The sequence below is a fragment of the Sarcophilus harrisii genome, chromosome 1 (genome assembly GCF_902635505.1).
Source record: "Sarcophilus harrisii chromosome 1, mSarHar1.11, whole genome shotgun sequence".
Classification (NCBI taxonomy): domain Eukaryota; kingdom Metazoa; phylum Chordata; class Mammalia; order Dasyuromorphia; family Dasyuridae; genus Sarcophilus; species Sarcophilus harrisii.
The window spans coordinates 118,402,074-118,421,126 of NC_045426.1; the positions used below are offsets into that span (position 1 = coordinate 118,402,074).

The window sequence follows — 19,053 nt, forward strand, 5'->3', positions numbered from 1 at the left end:
AAGGAGGACTCAGATGGGGAGTTTGATTAATAGATTAAAAATCCAACAGTGAAACATGATATTGTGGTCAGAGAGGAATTTAACTAGCCAGTCTGTCAGCAATAGTTAGAATTTATTAAGTGCTAATAATTTGAGAATGGAGCTCAGGAGAGAATTAAAGGCTGGATAGATAGATTTAAGAATCATCTATATAGAGATGATCATTGAATCCATGGGAACTGTTAAGATCACTATGTGAGATAGCATTGAGGGACAAGAGAGGAAGGCCCACGACAAATCCTTGAGGAACATATGGTAAATAAAGATCCAGTAAAGTAGGCTAAGAAGAAACAGTAAAACAGGTAGAAGAGTCAGAAAATAGCACTGACATATAAATCTAGATAGAGAGTATCTTGGAAAAGAGAGTGACAAACAGTATCAAAGGCTTCACTTACAGAGCTGAATCAAGAATCTCTGCCCCAGGCAGCTAGGGGGAAAATGGAAGGTAGGACAAAGCTACATTAAAGGATGTAAATGAGAGTCAATTCCTCTACAAGAATTTCAGATCATGAGATCTTAGTCTTTGCCACCATGTACCCATTTACTCAAAGACTGAGAGAAATCCTTAGAAAAGGTCTGCTTTCTTCAACAACTTCCCTTCCTGGTTCCTGTGTACGCATAGGTTCTATAATGTAAACTAATGTTTCTTTGCTCAAACATTTATGGTAACCTGAATTTTTGTTTCACCCACAGAGAAATTAGGGAGTAGTCAGAGATGAATATAAATGTAAATTTAGGCAGCAAGCCCAACCTGTGTCTAAATGTTAGGAATTTTTCTAATTTGGGGCTCAGAGAAATTGTGATTGTACTTATGACTTTTGATTTAAAGTAAATTCATAAGAGAGAAGTGAGTGTACATTAGGGACCATTATATTTTTTAAGAGTTAAAGAGCTAATTATTTTAACAGGTAATTCCAAGTTAATTCTGGTATTCCTTTCTTTTTTTGCTATGTTTAGAGAAGATGATAAATTTGCAACTTACTTTATTGATGATTTCATCCATCAAAATGTGGAGGAAATGAAGGAAGAACAATTCTCATCCTGATTCTGGCCAACAAGAAGGAGCTGTTTGCAAAAGCAGAAATCTTAGGAATCTTGGGGAAACCTATCACCTTTAAGTTTATGATAGGGAAGGAGAAGAAAATTGGCCCTAAAAGATTGTACAGAATATATTTGAAAAAAGCTCATTTCAAAAAGTTTAGAAAAAAGGGTAGGTAGGATCTAATGGATTAATATTTTGAATGAGAAATTGACTCAATAAGGTGACCCAAGGATGAAATTTTAAAGGCATGAAGAGAAGTAAGGGAGTATGAAAGAGATCTGTCAAAATAAATAAACAGTGGAATAATAGGAATAAACATGTGCATAAACAGGGAACTAAATCATAGGCAGATTCAGATTTTAAAAAGATGTTACAGAATTTTGAGACAAATGTGAATAATTGAAAAGATGTGCAAAAGAATATGATTATGTTTTATGAGTGTTTTAGGAATGGCAAATGAGCTGAGGTTATTGCTAAATACTAAGGGCACAAAAAGAGTTCTTTTCTGTACATACATGTGGATGTACATACATTCATATGTAAACTTACTTTTTCTTTTTTAAGGCTATGTTGAGGTTAAGAAAAGACTCAAAGGAAGGCCAGGACCAGTGTTCAGGATGGATGAGATGATGATAAAAGATACTGGTGAGAAGATTGAACTTTTGAACTCATTTTATTTCTGTGAAACTTTTCAATAATTTTCATTAGTTGCGTCATAATCTGAGTCTTGAAGAGATGGGTTTTAATAGGTTAGGTTTGAAGATAGTCTACCTTTTGGACACTGAAGATTTTTTGAATGTTGCCTCTTCATTTTATAGACTTATTATGAAAAGAAAATTGGGTATAAATTGCCAAACCATACCATATTTGATATCAAGTGAAGCCCTTATTAAATGTAGAGTAGTAAAATTCAGATTAGTTTAATTCATATGCCATATGATCTTAGGTAGATCATTTCCTTTCCTGATTGTCAGATTTCATCTCTATAATATGAAGGAAATTGGAAATAATTTTAAGGACTTTTACAGTCTTAAATCTTATAATCTTATGACCCAAGTAGATTAGGAACACAAAATTTGTTAGAACAACTTTCTGGTTCATAGATTTTGAAATATAAAACATTCCCTATATATACTAGATTCCAGTGTCTAAAATGTATGTGCTGTTTAGAATCTTCTTCTATCTTCAGTTGAGCAATAAGTATATATACATATATATGTGTGTGTATATATATATTTGAAAAAATTGTGAAGTATCTAAAAATAAGCAATATTTCAAAAAGAAAGCCAGCACATGGATAGAGATGGCACATCTGGTAGTTAACAGAGCTATATAGTTTGTTTCCAAGGAATGATGAGCCAAAGAATATTCAAAGCTGGCCAAATGAAAACTTTTTGTTCTTTCACAGTGACACCTGGTAAAATGATTAGTTTCATCAAACTAAAAAAAGAGCATTGGAATTGGGTGGTAAAATAATGTCCTGAGTGCCTTATGATATACAAAAATTCTGGAAGAGGTATTGAATTTTCAAATTTGGTGGGATATTATACTTGAAAGAGATCTTAAGTTGTTTTGACAGAGGAAAGAAATGAGTTACCACAACTTACCAAAACTTACATAAAACTGGCATTTAAAGTGATAGAGCTAACATTTGAACCCAGATTTTCAAACACAAGATGTTGTTTTCTTTCCCCTCTAACACACTGCTTATTTAGTCTAAACTCCTCATTTAATAGAGGTAGAACAGACCCAGGAAGGGAGGGGACATGACATTCCCAAAGTCACATAGTGGTGGAGCCAGGATCCAAAGTTGGGTCTTTGGTAGCCATTTCCAGTGGTCTTGCTTCCATACCATACTATCTACTTTCATAATCTCAAAACACCTTTGAGAATAATAATTGTTCAATCAAGGTTTCTTGAGCTTCTGAAGTCTTATTTCTTGTTTATTCCCAATGGAATCTGAATATCTTGAGCAAAAAAGATGAGTGCCAAGAGATGACTGTATATCAGCATAATTGGGATATTCACCAATATTTCTAGAATTATGGTAATTTCTTAATGTTAAAGTTGAGCCTAATGTGGAAAGGCCAATAGCTGTGCAGAGAGAAGATTCCATTTTTGCAGACATCTGCAATCTTCCCATCACTATTTAGCAAGCATCAATACATAAGTTCATTTCTTTGCTCTAGTTGATTGAGTGTGTTTATGTAGTAGAAGCCACGATATGATGATGATGACGATGACAATGACTACTACGACAATGATGAAAGCAAAGTGTGACAGTGGGAAAATTCTAAGGACGCCCAAATTCAAATTTAATCTGTACTACTTATAATTTGTGAGTTGGGGAAATGACTTCTCTTATCCTTGATTTCTTTATCTAAAAAATTAAGGAATTGGACTAAATGATTTCCAAAGTCTCATCTAACAAGAAATCTTATATATATATATATATATAGATAGATATAGATATAGATATATAGAGAGATATATAGATCTACATATATAGATCTATATATCTATATATAGATCTATATATTTCTATAGATAGATAGATATAGTACTTCTAAGATGTGCCATCTATAGGGATTGAGGTGTAACAGAAAGAGTTGCTGAATTTGAATTAGGGAGATCTAAAATCTCTTTCTGATACTATTTAGCTCTATGCCCTTTGGTGAGTTATTTTGCTTCTTTGAAACTTAGTATCCTCGTCTGAAAAATAAGGCTGGATTTTAAACTGAATTCCTTACTCCACAGGATGGGGGGAATTCTGTCATCCTTAGAAATACTGTTTAAATGTGGTTTTTTGTTAATATCTCACATTGTGGTCTACTTATTCACAGGTTGTTTTGAAGAAAGATCTCTGTAAACCTTAAATTGCTTGTTTTTACTAGTTGCGACTGAGCAGGTTAGGAGACATGGAAGACAGACTGTCAGGCATGAAGTCAGGAAGAGACAAGTTTAAATCCATTCAAGTGGGCTTACACGCTCTCTAGTGACAGAACCCTGAACAAGTCACTTCATCCTGCTTGCCTCAATTTCCTCATTTGCAAAATGATCTGAAAATCTCAAAGGGGATCATGAAGTATTGGGCAGGACTGAAAAATGACTAAACAATAATAACAACAAGCTGGTGCTACATATAAGTTCTCTTTACTAAGGAGTAGGCCAGTTTGGAATAAATAAATTTGATTTGTTCAAGGGCTCCTTGAGAGCAGGAGTTCTTTTTGCATTCCTTCCTAAGCTCAGAGCTTAGCTCAGTGCCTGATATATGGTAAGTACATACTAGACAGTTTTTGATTGTTCCAAAACATGACAGAAAATGCCAACTGTAGCACTCTGAACATGAGGACATTTTTACAAATAATACTAGGGCGTGATGACTACGTATCCTATCCATCTACTCATTGTTACTCCCAACACAATGCCTATTTAGGGTATTTGAAGGTTGATGACTTCTCTCAGTGAGGTCCATATACTAATTTACTGTTGCTACTATTACTAATAACAACAGCTAACATTTATATAGCACCTTAATGTTTGCAGAATGCTATTCAAATGATCTTATTTAGTCCTGATAACTTTGTAAAGGAGGTGCGATTATTTTCTTCTTTAAGCAAAGTGGATAGATAGAGTACCAGGTCTGAAGTCAGGAAGATTCATCCTATGAACTCAAATCTACCATCAGGTACTTACTCTCATGTGACCCTCAGTTTTCTCATCTGTAAAATTAACTGGAGAAGGAAATGGTAAATCACTCCAGTATTTTTGCCAAGAAAATCCCAAATGGGATCACAAAGTCAGAAATGATTGAAAAAAAAATGACTATGTAGAGAAGAAAATAGACTGACAGATTATGTGACTTACTCATGGTCACACAGCTAGTCAGTATCTGAAGGGTGATTGAAATCTGTATCTTACTAATGCCAAAACTTATAATAAATTAAGCAAAAACAAAAACAACCCCCCACTCAAAAAACATTCAGTATCTTTATTGCCAAAATGAAGTCTGTGTTTGATTAGGGAATATGGAATAGCTGGGATATGATTCATGAAGGTAAAAGAAATTTGGGTGAATTGAGAGGTGGTGGGGAATATTTAATTTAAATTGAGAGAACACTGTCCATGGGAAGTTATAAGATTATAAGCTTCCTAAAACCAAGACCAAATATGTATTGATTACTTGAAAGCTCAGTGGCTACTAGGATTTTTGAAAAATAAGTTAATCTTAACATAATTCAAAGATTTGGTCAAGACTGGCATTTAGAGGGCCAATGTCTCAGAGTATTAAGCATTCTCAGATGTGACTATTATGGAAGATAACAAAGTAGATTTAGGGAAACTTACTTATAGCATTAAGAAAACATAAAATTAAACCAAATGAACAAAAGTGATTCTTACTTTGAAATGGGGATAAGGAAGATTGTGGTTACACTATTCTAGCCTATTTTGACCCCAAGTTCAGCAATTGGGAAAATATATACATACATATATTTTAACACGCTCTCTTCTCTCTCTCTCTTTCTGTCTTTCTCCCCTACATATAAATATATGGGCAGGTGGGTGTATTTGTATAAACACACACACACACATACACACACACACACACACACACACACACACACATATATATATATATACACATACAGAAAAATGATATATATATATATATATATATATATATATATATACACATAAAGAATTTGGTAAATTCTTAGAACTTAATTAGTTAAAACTGGGCTTAGATATTTCATTTAGAAAAAAAGGGGAACAGAATGTGCAGTTACCTAGAATTGACCAGGTGGTTTATTAAAATGTTTGAAAAAAAAGTGTAACTTTGCAGAATGAATGTCTTGAAGATTTAGCCATGATTATTATTTTTTATAAATGATTCATGACAGTGTTTGCCTCTCCTCTTTCTGCTTTTCACTTTTCTCTAACAGCAGAAATTCTTGTGGGTTTCTTTTTCTCTTTTTTTTTCCTCTTTGGGACTGTACCAAATTTTCTAACACTAGAATATTGTTCCTAATGGAAATAAAAAAAATTCCTACCAGAGTTGGTTCCTATGCTGCTGTCAAGAAGAAAACTTGTTTAAGTACCATGTCATCCTGCTTGTGTCCAATCCTGGATACCTGGTTGTGTCTTAGGAAACAGATTATTGGAAGAATAGGATGGGCCAGGGTTAGAAAGCTGCAATTTAGAATAGTATCTTTTTTTCATATGTCCTCCTCTAGTTTCTCTTTTAAAGAGAGAGTAGGATAAACAGAAGAAAAGAGAATAGAGGGGAATTACATAGTAATCATAACCATGAATATGAATGGGATAAATTTACCCATAAAACAGAAACAAATAAAATGAATTAAAAACCAGGATCCAGCTATATGTTCTTTACAAGAGGCATTTGAAACAGAAAGACACACACAGAGTTATCATAAGAGTCTAGGGCAGAATCCATTTTATTTCAGTTAAAGCAAAAAAAAAAAAAAAAGGCGGGGGAGAGGAATGACATGATCTCAGAGAAAGTCAAAGAAAAATAAACCTAATTTGAAGAGATAATCAGGGAAATGACATTTTGATAAAATGTGCCATAAATAATGTATTACATTTTTTCTTTTCCCCCAGAAAATTTCTTTTCTCAAATATATGGGGAACAGAGTCATATTTATAAAAATAAGTCACCTAAAATATCAAAGCATATGAACAGGCAATTTATAGATGAAGAAAAGAAGGCTATTTATAGTCATATGAAAAAATTCTTTAAATCACTATTGAATGGAGAGGAAAATTAAAACAGCTGTCAGTGATGAAAGATGCTGGATAAAAATGAGGGAAAATAGGTACATTAAATGAACTTTTGGTGTGGTTGTGAACAGTCTGATCATTCTGGAGAACAATTTGGAACTATGACCCAAAAGATATAAGGAAGGGGGGAAAAAAGGACAAAAGCATTTATGTAACACCTATCATGTTCCAGGCACTGTGCTAATAGGTGTTTTTTACAAATTTATCTTATTTAATCTTTACAATGACCTTGGAAGATAGTTGCTATTATTACCTCTATTTTGCAGTAGAAGAAACTGAAGGAAAACGATTTTTTAAAGTGACTTGTGGAGGATTCTGGGAAGATTGTGGAGTAGGTTGGTAAATTTCAAACTCTTTCAATTTCCCCCACAAAAAGAAAAAATTTGCATCTCAATGCAAACGTAGACTGGTGAAAAACCAAAATGATTTGGGGCAGAAGAGGGGTCTTCCTGTTACAACTCAACAAGATCTGAAGACCCAAAGCTAAGATTAACCTATCTGAAGTGCAGACACTTCTGGGTTAGCTCCACAGAAACATCAAGTGGGGATTCCTCAGAATAGCTGGGTATCACTGAAGCCGCCCAGCTCAGCAGGAACCACAGAGACTTTTACCTCCTGGATTGTTTGTCCACTGGGGGTTAGAGTCCCCGAAGACAAAGTAAACCTGGGCTGATTAGGAACGCTGGATTGTGCTACTGAGTCACAGCCCTGGGTGAGAAGGAACTAGTACCTGGTGAGTGTAGAAGCAGCAGGATAGGGGCACTGCTACCTGTGGACACTTGCAAGAGAGTGAAGCTCCTGCTTTGGGGTTTCTGGTGGGAACAGAGAGCTGAAAGGAAGCTTGAGGCATTAGGGTGCTTACACTAAAACCTCTTATTAAAAAAAATGAACCTGCAAAGAAAGAATGCCACTTTGAAACATATTATGAAAATAGGGAAGCTCAGGATTCATTTTCAGAGGAGGACACTTTAGTAAAAGAAAAAAAAAAGCTTCTACCCCCAAAAGTAACGTGAAATAGCTCTCTTCCCAGAGAGAATTTATAAAAGAACTCAAAAAAAATTCAAAAATCAAATGAGAGACATTGAAGAAAAACTAAAGAAAAAATTTAAAACCATCCAAGAAAAGAAGATTGTGAACAAAAGTTAACCAATTAGAAAAGGAGGTACAGAGTCCCAAAGATAGAAATAACAAAAGAGATTATAATGAATGAGAAAATATAACAGAATGTGAAATCTCATAAGAAAAGCAACAGATCTAGAGAATAGCTCAAGAAAAGAAAATATAATAATAATTGGACTGCCAGAAAGTTGTGATCAAAAAGAGAACCTTGACACAATAATGCAGGAAATAATCTTAGAAAATTGTCCAGGAGTGATAGAAATGAGGGGAAAGTAGAAATAGAAAAAAAAATCCAACAATCATCATCTCAAAAAGATCCTTTCTGAAAAACACATAGGGATATTATTGCCAAATTTCAAAACCCTCAGATCAAAGAGAAAATTTTGCAAGAAACAAGAAAAATAAAACAATTCAAATACACTGGAGTCTCAATTAAAATTGTACAAGACTTAGCAGCAGCTACAATAAAAGACTGCTGGTCTTGGAATCATATCTACAGAAAAGCAAAACAAATAAGTCTGCGACAAAATATCATATCCAGCAAAATTATAATTTTGAATGAAAAAAGAAATAAACCTCCAACAAACTTAGAGATTTTCAGGACTTTCCATTAACAAAAGCTGAACTTAACAAAATTCGACACATAAGAGCCAATATCAAAGAGCAATTTAAAAAAAATAATTATAACTTTTTATTGATAGAACCCAGATCAAAGAGCAATTTTAAGGAACTCAACATGAACAAATTGTTTAAACATGGACAAATTGTTTATTTTTTTACATTGTAAATATATACTTTATGTTTAAGATTTACATCAACAATAGGATAAGATCAAAAGAAAGATTGGCAGAATAAAGGTAAAAATAGTAATTATGTCATACAAATGAGGTGCAGAAGAATAGATATAGAGGCATGGGGGGTAGGGCTCATAGTTTTGAAAACCTACTTATATTGGGAAAGGGTTCAATAGGCAACATTACATATATTACATGAAGGATACAGAACCCTCCAAAATCTATAAAGAAATAAAGGAAGAGAGATAAATGGATGAGGAAGTAAAGGGTGAGGGAAGAAGATAAGGGAGGGATCCCTGGGTTGGGAGAGGTTAAGTAATAGTAAGCCAAGTTATGGAGCAGAATTTAATGGAAGAATCAGTAGGATAGATATGTGTGTGTGTATATGTATGTATATAATTATATATATCTATATAAGTATATCTTTTTAAACTGTAGTTTGAGGATGGTGGGGGGATGAAAGGGAGATATGTGTGTATATCTTTATATGCATAAATAAATATATCTTTTATTAACTATAGCCTGCTTGGGAGTGGTGGGAATATGAAAGGGGAAAAAAAGAATAAAAGGCGGTGGACAGCAGAGAACAAAAGAACAATTTACAAGGAAAGAAAGAAAAGATGGACACTCATGACTATAATTTCTTCTACTAACATTTATACTTTCTTAAGTTAGTGATTGTCATATATTTTGCATCTTCCCTGATATTCTACTGGGTACATTATGATGTTCTCTTTTTCTTTTATTTCATTTTGTAAAGCCCTTTTTAGCTTATTCTTTACATATTTTTTTAACTTTTTACTTATTCTATTTCTTCACAGGGAAGCAACGTGTGAAAGAAGAAGACAAGGGAGGGATACATGGGTAGGGGGAGGTTAAGTAATAACAAGACAAGTTAGAGGTCAACAGAGATAGGAAAGATATGTGTGTCTGTATGTTTATATCTATATATGTATAAAGAGGGAAAAAAGAATAAAGTAAATAAGTTGTGCAGCAGAGAACAGGAAGGATAATTTACAAGGAAGTAAAGAAAAGATAGACATTCATGAACATAATTTCTTCTAATGCATATATATATATATGCACTTTCTTAAACTGGTATTTATTGTCTATTTTGAAACTTCCCTGATGATCTGCTGGGCATATGACAGTATTCTCTTTTGTTTCATTTTGTTTTGTATTCCTTTTCTGTTATTCTTTTTTTTTATGTTTCTTTAGATGAAATAAATTTGGAAAAAAAATTAAAAAAAAAACCATAAAGAGTGACTTACCCAGTCAGTGTTTGAGGTAAGGTTTGAACTCTGGTCTTTCTTACTCTAGGCCCACTGTTAATCTTTCCAAAACTCTTCATCTAGAGGAAAATCTGGAATGAAGTGGGAAACCTGGAGTAAGTTAATTCACATTTCTAAACTTCACTTAACTTCTCTGCCACCTACTTCTCAAAATCTTTTTGAGGAAAGTATTCTATAAAACTGTCAAGTGCTATTGGATTGTAAGCTATTAGATAAGAAGCTTGTAAGACACAAATCTTTCTGGTCTTGGCTACAATTTGCATAGAAAAAACAAAATCTAAGAATGTTGTGGATGACAGGTGATTGTGTAAACCCTGAAGTCTTTGCTATGTAATTATGGTAACTTCATCTCTATTAGTTTAAAAAAAAAGTCTCCTTTGTTTCTCCAATCCCAAACAATATGGAGATTGGAAAATGTTTAATGGAGAAGAGTTTCAGCATGTAAGGGAGTGGTATGTATTTTATTTTCTTGCATACGGAATATGAAACCTAATCTGCTTCATTTGTTTTTAGGGGGTCTTGGCTATGGGCCTCAGTGCAAGTCCATTGGAAAAGGCAGCTGCAACAATCTAGTGGTCACCAGCAGTCCCATGATGGTTCAACGGCTGGGACCCATATCACCTCCTGCCAACCAGGTCTCTACAGCATGCAACCAGATCAGTCCTAGCTTACAGAGGGCAATGAATGCAACCAACATGAATATACCTCCTGATACCAGGTCTTGAGTTATTTATTTATTTTTCTTTCTCTACAATAATAATGACATACCCCAAGAGTGTTTTCCCTCTATTTTCCTTATATGCATGTGTGTGCATGCAATCAATAGTATTTCAATATATTTTAAGGGGATAATGTATATTTGATCCATTAAAATCTTCATTGGGAGGAAGAGTTTTAAAACTGGGAAGCACATGATAGCTAAGTATCACCTAATCATAGAAGGGGAAGGCACCTTAGAAGCCATTTAGTTCCACTCATACCTGGGCAGGAATACATACTACAGCATCTCTCATAAGTAGCCATCTGGCTACTTGAATATTGCTAACAATGGGAACTGTAATATGAATAGAACTTTGTAAAATTTAAGGAGAATTTTTCAGTTGCCTAATGATGGAACCCTGATTTGTAATATTGTCAAGTCTCTTGAATAAAATGATATAAACATATGAACAGTAATGTTGTCAACAGAAATTTGAGATGATCTAAGTGCATATCTTCCCTGTTGAACATCTGTATAATGTGCCTTAATCATATTTATGTGTATATATGACTGCATATATATATATATATATATATGTATTTGGAGATTTACATGCTACTGCAGATTCATTTGCAGCATATCCTAGTATAGGTCCCAGCACATAGTAGGTGTTTAATAAATATTTTAATTTAATCATTTATTCATACATTCAACAAGTATTTTTTATAGCACCTAAACTCTTTTTGAGCCTTGGTTTTAAGCACTAAGTGGGAGGGAAAAAAGTCCCTGCCCTTCAGGAATTTAAAACCTAGCTAGGGAGATAAACTATACAAGAACAAGGAGTAATTATAGCCATATCAACAATCACACATTTATATAAAATCTCAAAGTTTATAAAGTATACTCCCTTAGACTTGTAATTTAAGTATTATGATCTTCATTTAATATGAGTAAGCGTCCAATAAATGGTATCCATTTCTTTCTGCTTCTGTCTCTGTTCCTCAATCTGTGTCTCTTTCCTTCTCTCCCTTCTTCTTCCCTCTCCTTTCCTCATTTCTCTCTCCTCTCCTTACCTCCCCCTCCTTGCCCTTTGTCTGTCTCTGTGTCTTTCTCTTTCTCTCTCCTGGGAAATTCATCGAGTGGGTTGGATAATGGATAATGAAGGGAATGGGTAGCCATCTTCCACAGTTAAGTAATTTGAAGGCTCTGGGGTTCAGTTTTAGAATGTGCTGTTATGCAATAAAATATATTTATTTTAGTGATTGGAATATATTTTTTTCAGAATCTGCTATTTGTAAAAAAAAAAATGCTCTCCCCCTGTTATTCTTTCTGAAAACATGGCATATTTCTTTGTTTCAGGAGTGGTTATAAAATCATAGAGCTCCAAAATGCTTAGTTTTTTTGTTTTTGTTTTTAAGAGGAAAAGAAAAAAATGCCAATTTTTTTTTATAAGATAGAAGCTTGTTTTTCACCTGAGATATTTCATGATAGGAAGCTGCCTGTCATTTCTCCATTGATGGGTTTGCCTCGAGGGATTTCTCCAACTTCCTGAGAACTGCATGCAAAATTTGATGTGCTCATGGGGTATGTGTCACAGGAGCCCTTCATATTCCTGTCCATGCCATGTCCAGGTCTAAGCCTTGAAGGCAGAGTCCTCATAATCAATGGAACAGCATGACTGAAAGCATAGAAAATTCATGCCACGTAACTCTAGTAGTACCTTTCCCTGTGTTGGCCAAAGATAGGTCATTATTTTCTTATTTGAGGCATATTTAATTTCTTGGAATGACTTTCTGTTTCTGAAAGGAAACTCTTTAAAGGTGCATTGAGAAATTGTGTGTGTGTGTGTGTGTGTGTGTGTGTGTGTGTGTTTTAAACTCTTCATGGAAAAAAATCTAAATTGTTTACCCTGCAGTAAGAATTTTTTACAGGGGGAACAAAAAAGCCCTAGCTAGGAAGCGACACTTAAAGAATGGGAAACTTAATTTTAAACCATTTTGGGAGTAAGAGGCAGATTTATTTGTGCTATTTAAAATGTATGTGCATGTTCTTATTAAGCACCTTGAGGATGGAGAGCTAGTCAGTTCAACTTGAAGATATTTTGGTTTCTAGGGAGAAGTAGAAGATGAAAGGGAAAAAAAAGTTACCTTCATGCTTTACCCACCAAGGGCTGCCTGGAAAAAAATGAATAAAGAATCAAACAAACAAACCAATAAAAATGAACTTTTTCATGTGAGATGTGACTGCTTTGCAGAAATACAAAATTTCTGCTGGTTATAGGAAAATCATTCCTTGTTCCACTCAGTGAGCCTCCTTGTCTGAAAGGACAAGAATCATATAGGGGACAGAAAATAGGACTTTATTCTACAGGGGTTTTCAAAAGTCTTTATTTTAAGCTATGCAACTTTAAAACAGCACAAAGACTTTTGGGACACCTCATAAAGTCTTGTAAGCATGTCTGTAATTGTTATCTAAAAATGAAAAATGAGGTATATCTTACATCCCAGATTGTCTATTCATAGTGGCAAGTATTTTTCCCTAAGTTACTCACTGGGTAACTTTCTATTTTCCTGAATTTAAGACAATATCACTCAGGCAAGAGCAGAATGGAAATGATTTAGTGCATATATGGAATTTCTTAGTTTTTAAAGTATTTTTCATACAACATTAATGTAGATTTTTTTATTGTGAAATTCTGTGAGTTATGTAGGACATTATATTTATGTCCATTTTACAGATGATAGCTATGTAATGCATCTTCTTTATTTTTCCTTCCTTCCTTCTTTGCTTCCTTCCTTCTTTGCTTCCTTCCTTCCTTCCTTCCTTCCTTCCTTCCTTCCTTCCTTCCTTCCTTCCTTTCTCCTTCCCTCCCTTCCTCTTTTATTTTTTAATATTTGTTTTTATATTGAATCCCAATTTTTTTCTCCCTTTAGCCTCTTCCATACTAATTGAAAACATGACTAATGCAATACCCATTATACATGTTAAATAATTTTTTGTTTTTAAATTTTTTAACATTTTGAAATTTTGATTGCATATTTCTATAGCACTTTAGATTTACAAAGTTCTTTCCTTTATATGATCCTGTGAACCTGGCTATGCTGTTTAAAAGACATGTAACCTTAAGGAAGACATTCCCCATTTTGAATTCTTGGTTCTCTCATTTGTAAAATGAAAGGATTGGACTAGATCTCTAAGGCCGCTTCTTGATGTAGAGCCTGTGATACATTCTGAGTAGAGCAAATATTATTCTCATTTTTCAGATGAAAACTCACTCAGGTTCATACAACTACTAAGCAAGAATTCTGGAATTGAACTGAAGTTTCCTGAAGTCAAGTCTTAATCCTCTTTCTTCTGTACCATGATTTTAAAAATCTGGCCAAGGTTATAGTTAGTGATAGAAACAAGACAGTGCCAGGACCAAAAAGGCTGCCATAGCTAACTTTTTTCCTGCCTGTCTAATGAATAAGAACTTCTTCTCCAGTGGGGAGCAGTGGGAATTTTGGTTTGCTTTGGAGTACATCCATCAAACAGACTATAGAGTGACCAACAGACTCAATGGCTTTAGGGATCTCAATTTTCTTCTTTGCACAGTGTCAGGGGTTGGAAAGCTTGGACTGCAATATCCTTAAGAATAGTGTTTCACCTGTTATATGTTATAAAATCATTCTTTGTTAAGAATTCCATATAGTTCTGGTGTTGGGAGCTGTATAGTTCTATATTCTCTAGTTCCCAAAATAGGACTACCAGTACAGTCAAGGACTAGAAGAAACTTTCCATAAAAGATATGAGTAACCAACCTAGATATCCAAGGACTACCTTCAGGGAGCTTAGAGGGTCTGTGAGGAAAATATTAATAAGGTATTTTCTTTCGCTCACTTACTCTGGTCCCTGAATTCATCTCATAGCCTTTAAAGTTCAAACATTGTGTCATGACCTGACAAGTGAGGGATTGTTACTTCATCAACCACAATGACTTTTCAACCACAAGTTCTGTGCTTTCCTATCCATTTTTATTATATTTGAACCGTATCTGTTTTCCTTTTACGTAGATAGATCTCCAATTGGCCAACCACCAGAAATAATACCTTGAAGATCAGATGAAAACAAGAACATGTATTATCAACCTATTGAGAGCAATGCAGTCCTGCATAATTCACAGCCTCTTCCAGAACTATGACCTGCTCAATAGGAGAGAGGATCTAGCCTCTTCTCCTCTACTATTCTACCTTTCCCCCTTTACTCTCTTCTCCCCTCTATTCCTTTTCTTTTTATGTTATCTTTCCTCCTATCCTTTCTTCCTCCTTCTCTTCCTACCCTTCCTGTCTTCTCCCCTGCCTTTATCTTTCTTCCCTTCCCTTTCTTCTTTCCTTGCATTCTATCTCTTCTCCTCTTCATCCCTTGCTTCTTTCCTTTTTGTCTTCCTTTTCCTCCCTCTTTCTTCTCTCTCCCTTCTTCCCTCCCTCTTTTCTCTCTCTTCTTTCCCTTTCCTTTCCCATCCTCTTTCATTTTCCTTCTCTTTTTTTCCTTCCTTCCCTCCTTCCTCCCTTCCCTCTTTCCCTCCTTCCCTCTTTCCCTCCCTTCTTCCTTCCTTCCCTCCTTCCTTCCTTCTTTCCTTTCTTCCTTTTTTCATTCCTTCCTTCCTTCCTTCCCTCCTTCCTTCCTTCCCTTCTTCCCTCCTTCCTTCCCTCTTTCCCTCCTTCCCTCCTTCCTTCCTTCCTTCCTTCCTTCCTTCCTTCCTTCCTTCCTTCCTTCCTTCCTTCCTTCTTTCCTTCCTTTCTTCTTTCCTTCCTTTTTTCTTCTTTCTCACTCCCTTCTGTCCTTCCCTTCTTCCTTCCCTGCCTCCATTACTTTTTTGAGACCTTTGTTGCATATTGCATGTTGCCTTTCACCTCTTACTCATGTTTTTCCAGTATCCTTAGTAGGGTTTGAGTGTGTGTGGAAGTCTCTGTGGCATATATGGAAAGACATAAATCCTTTTTAAAAAAATTTTTTTAAAACCATATTGAGCTTTTGTTGAAGGCTCTACTTCCAGTGGAATATAAGAAAAAGAATTCTTTCATTTTTGCCTTTGTATATCTAGCACACAGCACAGTGCCTGGCATATAGCGGATACATATTAATGCTTGACAAATTGATTTAAATCTGATCTTGTAGAGGCTATAATTTGATTTAAAAAGACAGAAACAAGATCGTAGGAATCAGAGACCTTCTGGTCCAGTGGCCTCATTTTACAGATGAAGATGCTGAGGTTCCAGAAAAGCAACTAACTTGCCCAAGACTACAGAAGTGTGCATATACAGAAGTATATGCAACTTGCATATACATATGATAAATTAAGTGATATATAAAAAGCACATAAAAGGTAGTACTAAGTGGAAAGAGTGACTGGACCTGAGGTTAGTACGCTTGGGTATATATCCTGGGACTGGCACAAACTACCAGTGTGAACTCGGGCTACTCACTTTGCCTGTCTTAGCTTCAGCATCTGATTTCTAAAATGGAGTTAATGTCTATACTACCCACTTCACAGGATCATTTTGAGGAAAGTGCTTGAATGTATAATCAGGAATTGTTTTATGTAAGCTAATAACAGAGACAATATGTACCATGGGAATTCATCTGCTAAGGCTTACACAACTGGAAAAGTCTTCAATAGGAAAGAACCTAGAAAATCATCGGATTCTAGGCCTTAGAGTCAGAAGAATGTTAGAGATCATCAAAAGAGGTTTATTTACAACAAATATTCTTTTTAAATAGAGAAGAGAGCAAAGTAATTGTTATAAGCAAGATATTATAAATGTTATTCTTACAAATTACTAGAAACATAGGGAATAAACACTTTCTTGTTGCAGCAGAAAAAAAAAATATATCTTTTCTGTATCCTTGGGGAGGCGGTATTTTATTACAACCATATTAGAAAATAAAATTGATCAACAAACAAGCATTTATAAAATACCAACTATGCTGAAGAAAGTTTTAAAAATGCAGTTGAAGGCATGTTGAGTCTTTGAATGATCAAGCATACGAGAACATGAAGTATGAAAGGGAGCAGATATTTATTAAAAATCTACTATGTACCAGTCACTGTGCTTAATTACATTATCTATAAGAAGTTAACCTCTATGTGGCTACATGGTATGGTAAAGTTCGGACTTCTGAAATCAGGAGACTTGACTCAAATACAATCTATGACACTAGCTGTGTGTTATGAATACAGGGAAGTCACTGAACCTCTTAGAATCTCTATTTCCTCATATTTAAAATGGGTATAATACTTGCAGTGCCTATTTACTTTTGTGAGGAAAGCAATTTGCTACCCTTAGAGCATTATAGAAATATGGGTTATTATCATCTAATTATTTTAGTTAAAATCTAACCATAAATTGGAAATAATTTGAAAGATACATAAATTCTTCAGATATGGAGAAGATGAAGAAAATAGTTATTTAGAACTCTTCTTGATCTACTTTAAATTTCTCATAAGCAAAGCAGGTGAAGAGGAATGAAATCTTTTTTACATATATTTCCATAAAAACACACCAGTATTTCTGGATCTAACATATATATCCTCCATTTGACAAGGATCACTGAGCTCAGTCAATAAAACCCTGGTGCTTTGTTTTCTAAAGGACCTACCAAGCTGCTGGATGAGAATCAGGATCTATTACTTCTTACTTAAAATGATATTGACAGCTTTCAGTGAATTAGAGATACCAGTGGGACTGGAGAGACCCATGGCACCCAGAAAATCTCTCTAAACATGATATTAATTAGCCAGTCCTAGCTCATTCACAGAACACATTGTGGGGAGCACAATGATGGTCATTCCTCAGAAATCTGAAAAAAAATTCTGTAGAACTGGGCATCAAAATCCAGGCCAATTGTTCTTTTACCCTCTCTTTGGGTGTGATATGAGTGAATTTCAGAAATATGAGGGTGTGTGTGAACAAGTGAAATTATGTCAAGGACAGTTACTTGAACTCTTACCATTGATGTCATTGGCAAACATTACTTCATTCTCTGGGGGAAAAAAAAGTTGATTGATCCCTGGATCAATCCTGGCAAACCTGGAAAGTGAAAAGCTTAATGCTTGAATATAGAAAATGATGGTCTTTGGATCCACTTTGTTTGGGGGTAAGGGAAGGGATGATACATTCTGCTCTTTATTTCATTTCCTTTGTAATGGTTTGCTCTTCTCTGCAGAAATAATTATGGTATTCAGCCTGAGAAGACATATGAGGATTTAGGCAATTTTGATTTAAGACTGTTTTCTTTTTTCTTTTGGCTTCAAGACAAATCAGCAAAGATGCCCACATCTCAATAGGATGCCAATACAAGTTCAGATAAAGACAGCTCAGTTTTCTAGACCCATATAGTGTCTGTGCAGTGGGGATAAATGGAGTCTCATACATTTTTATGTTATGATAACCTTGCTGCTTCTAAACATATTTGTTTCTGTAATAATTATTGCACATATGTAAAGGATACAGTCTAATCACAAAAGAGAACAAAGTTTTGAAGTATTAAATTCATAGCTGTCAGAGCTGAAAGGGACCTTAGTGATCATCAACCCATATTCAGCAATGTTATAATAAGATATAAGGTCCTGACACATCATAAAAGCTGGAATTGAGATGGAGCTTTTTAATTTTTCTCTCTCAGTTATATTTATTCCTGAAATTATGAGAAGCTAAATTCTGTCTAGGATGATCCTTTTCAAGTAATGATGGCAATAAAATAAATCATGTTTTTATTGCACTTTGTTTTTCAAAGTGCTTTATATATGTTCCCCTATTTGATCTCACTAACTCTTTTAAGATAGGTAGTAAATTAATTTTAATCCTCATTTGATGGGTTGGGGACTTAGATTTAAGTAAGTCATGTGACTTTCCATAGGCATACAGTAATTCAATTCCTGAAGCAGAATTTGAACTCGTTTGTTCCTGATTCCAATGCCATGCTACAGATGGATATGTATTCATAATTGACTTTAGGTGCTATCAGTTACTGAGCTTGTTATTTTATTTGTTTGATGTTCCTATGATGCTTTAAGGTATGAAAGGCAATTTCCAGGAGTCAAAAAGCAGTATTAAGTCATGTAAGCATGACGCTTATCTATTGGCTGAACTTTGAAGTAGTGCCTTTGAATCCATCCATTCATTCAACAGCTATTTATTAAACACCTTCTCTGTATGATGTGTTATTATTGGGCAGTGGCCCAAATAGAAAAAAATAATTTAAATGTAGATTTTATCCTCATGG

At 34.6% G+C, this 19,053-nt stretch overlaps 1 protein-coding gene across 1 annotated transcript in view; it reads left to right on the plus strand.

Annotated features, from left to right (window-relative positions):
• GLIS3 (GLIS family zinc finger 3) overlaps positions 1–19,053 on the plus strand; it is a 597,159-nt gene that overhangs the window by 184,830 nt on the left and 393,276 nt on the right. The window contains exon 3 of the mRNA XM_031962195.1: positions 10,602–10,806. Within this exon, the coding sequence (XP_031818055.1) occupies positions 10,602–10,806 (205 nt within the window). The remainder of the gene's footprint in view (positions 1–10,601; positions 10,807–19,053) is intronic.